General features: G+C 37.6%; 1 protein-coding gene across 3 annotated transcripts in view; it reads left to right on the top strand.

The window, feature by feature from the left end:
* The first annotated feature begins 255 nt into the window (after positions 1–255).
* Positions 256–3,220, top strand: part of LOC106870865 (uncharacterized) — an 823,882-nt gene continuing 820,917 nt past the window's right edge. For 2 of the 3 annotated variants that reach the window (XM_052968743.1, XM_052968742.1), the window contains exon 1: positions 256–778. In XM_052968743.1, coding sequence (XP_052824703.1) covers positions 758–778 — 21 coding nt within the window. In that variant the 5' untranslated portion in view covers positions 256–757. The remainder of the gene's footprint in view (positions 779–3,220) is intronic. The other variant, XM_052968744.1, reaches the window with a different exon arrangement.

The raw sequence follows: 3,220 nt of genomic DNA, 5'->3' as shown, positions 1-3,220 counted from the left end.
TGCGTGTCAATGCATGCCTATGTGTGCGTGTGCGCGTGTGATGTTGCTATTTTTCTAATTATATTTTTCTCCTTCTTCCCCCCCCCCTCTCTCTCTCCTTCCGTCAACACAAGAATTCACCGCTTTACATTTCTATGCTACGAATATTTGGTGTTTTCGTAACCAAAAGAGCACTACTGAATTCTTCCATCACATTGTTCCACTCTATCAACATTAACAGCAGCAGCAGCAGCAGCACCAGCACCAGCACCACCACTACCAAAACGACTCCAACGCCATTATCGAAGTGGCTCTGAATTAAAATCAACACTCACCAAACTGAGCCGCCCGCTTACTTTAATTTATCTATCTGTCTGTCTGTATATCCTCCATTTCGCGTATTTGTTTCTAGCTTTTCACTCTACCTATCCATCTCTATACCTCCACCTTTCACACACACACACACACACAAACACACACACACACACACACAAACACACACACACACACACACACACTCTCTCTCTCTCTCTCTCTCTCTCTCTCTCTCTCTCTCTCTCTCTCTCCCTCTCTCCGTGTTTATCTTACTCACTTTCCCCATCCTTTTTTCACTAATTACCATGTACTCTAGCGATACACCATCTCGAATACAAGCTGCATAGATAGCAAAACAACGACAAACTAACAGAAAAAAAAACGCTACGTAAGAAATAGTTGATTGTTTTGGTCCAGTGTCATAATTCCACTACAACGGAATGGAATCAACAGCTGAGAACAAATGAAAAGAATGACGAGTCAGGTAAGTGCAACAAAACTTAATTTCCTTTTAGCTTCTTCCTCTCAACATCTCTCATTTCTTCATTGGACCTCCGTCATTGAACGTGGCTACATAAATATACAGAGACCATTGAACTATTATATATCTTAAGCTAAGATATTTAACGTCCTTCCTGTGAAATTCTGAGGTTTAAACTTGCTGGCACTCCACTTCACCTTTAACACTCTGCAGCGATGTGAGCATAAACAAATACCCGTAATATACTAGTGTAATTGACAAAATATTTTTTCCTTGTAAAATTTTAGAGTGCAAGAGAAAGAAAGAATACAACGAAAGGGTGAAGAATAAAACACGCCCCCAGCAAATATTGTTATTAATGTTGTTGTTGTTATGGTTGTTTTTCTTAACAGATTTTGGGGTTTTGGAGTGTGATATTTTATAGTGTAGAGTAGTGCAGTGTATTATATATTTCGTGTAATGTAGGTGGTGGAGTATAGTATAAGGCATCGAACTGGAAAAGAATGTCGAAGATTTGCATAATTCGTTCCAGCTCCATGCGCAGTGGGTTTAAACCACACTAAAGCCAACTCTACTTTTCATTCTTTTTGGGGCCGCTAAATATACTCACAGTTAACTAATGAAACTCATTCTGCTCTCTCACTTTGTCTCTGTCTCTGCCTGTCTGTCTGTCTTCCCTGACTGTACCTGCAATTCAAAGGTCCAGCTTTGTCACATTGTCAGACTCATTCTAGCTGATAATCACGTTAAGGGCACACACTCTAAACAATTAAACTCTCATTATTACGTAAGTTATGCGTCCCGAAAAAGTTGCCGTAGTGTGAAATCCCGTGGCGCGAAATCAATTTTTCGATTAGTTTTCATCTTAATGATAATAATAATCCGTTTCCTTAACGCGAATCAATTTTTTAATTGGTTTTCACGTTAATATTTTCGAGAAAAAAATACAAACAAATAAAAACAAGCAATACCAGCGCATTAATGCATGAAAATAATTTCTTATTATTCATAATACAATATGAAAACAAAATAACATTTGAAGTGAAATACTTCAATGAATAATCGTAATATTATAGTACGGTTTGTCGCCGTCGTCATGTATTGTATGCCTGCAGCGCATTGATAACATTACAATGAAAGTTTCCCGATTAAGAGCATGTTCTCCAACTGTTGCCACTTTTGACTAACAAGCTTGTGATATTGTCCATCTATTGCGATCTTTGCCTGCCACTTGATCTACTACTCTCTACTCTTCTTTCCATGATAATGCTTCCCAGACCTCTACTTCTTCGAATATGGCCATAATAGAGGAACTTTTGTTTTCTTACAACGTTCAGGAGTTACTGTCTTTGACCTACTTGATGTAACACCCATTCATTTGTCCGAAGGTCCTTGTAAGAGAATCGAAGCATTCTCCTGTACACCCACATTTCAAAGGCATTGATTATATTCTTTTCAATTTTGCTCAGTGTCCATGCTTCGCAGCCATAAATGCCTATTAATCAAATAGAGCGCTCGCACTAGCCTTGTTTTTAACTTAGTTGGGACAGTTTGCTGCTCCAGATGTTGAGCTTTTCTATGGACGTTCATGTTATGGCTAGCCGTGTTCTAACTTCTTTCTTACATGAAGAATTTAGGATCCAGGATACTTGTATCATTCAACCTATTTAAGCCTCTCACATGGACTTTCAGAATATCTGTCCCTTATAAGTTGGAATTCCCCCATTTTTGTCGGTGTTTTTACCTCTATTTTTATCACGTATTGCGAAACGAAGGCAAGCTTTTTAAAACATGTCTTTTAAATGTTTGTATCAACTCCACCCCACACACTCAACGTGCCTTTGGAACAACAACAGCAACTAAACTGATACTTTTTGTTTTCATAATTTTCCATCATTTTATCATATTCCACATTACGAAACATTTATAACTCACATTAAAACAAAATCTTGCCCCCTCTTCCCTCTTTCATTGTACTTTCCACAATGAAGAAAAAGTTAAACACCACAAGTGGATGTGTGAAAATCGAATTTAGAATTTTGAAAGGAGTATCTATAAAAGTGATAATTTCAGTTGTTTTATTTAAACTTTCTCTGCTAACTCGTCAAATTCAATCACATGCGTTTTGAGATTTAAGTTCAATTACACGGGTTTGACATTTAAATTTGGTGATTTTCCAAGATTTTAATTCTTGTGTGTGAGGAACCCACCGAACTTGAAGTGCCCGGAGCCTCCCACGGTTTAAATCTGGTTCTGGCGATGATAATGTCGCTTTCTTATGTCAATAGTGCTGATAGTGTTGATTATTACAATAATGATGCTGTCACTGATGTTGACTTTGAGGGTGCTATAGATGATGACAACGACGATGATGATAGTGATGATGATGATAAAGAAAATAAAGATGTTCAGTATTTACACACTTACACACATATCTGTATATAT

Source organism: Octopus bimaculoides, chromosome 6, assembly GCF_001194135.2.
Source record: "Octopus bimaculoides isolate UCB-OBI-ISO-001 chromosome 6, ASM119413v2, whole genome shotgun sequence".
Classification (NCBI taxonomy): domain Eukaryota; kingdom Metazoa; phylum Mollusca; class Cephalopoda; order Octopoda; family Octopodidae; genus Octopus; species Octopus bimaculoides.
The sequence above is the reverse complement of the archived record's forward strand: the minus strand, read 5'-3'. Positions and strand labels throughout refer to the sequence as shown.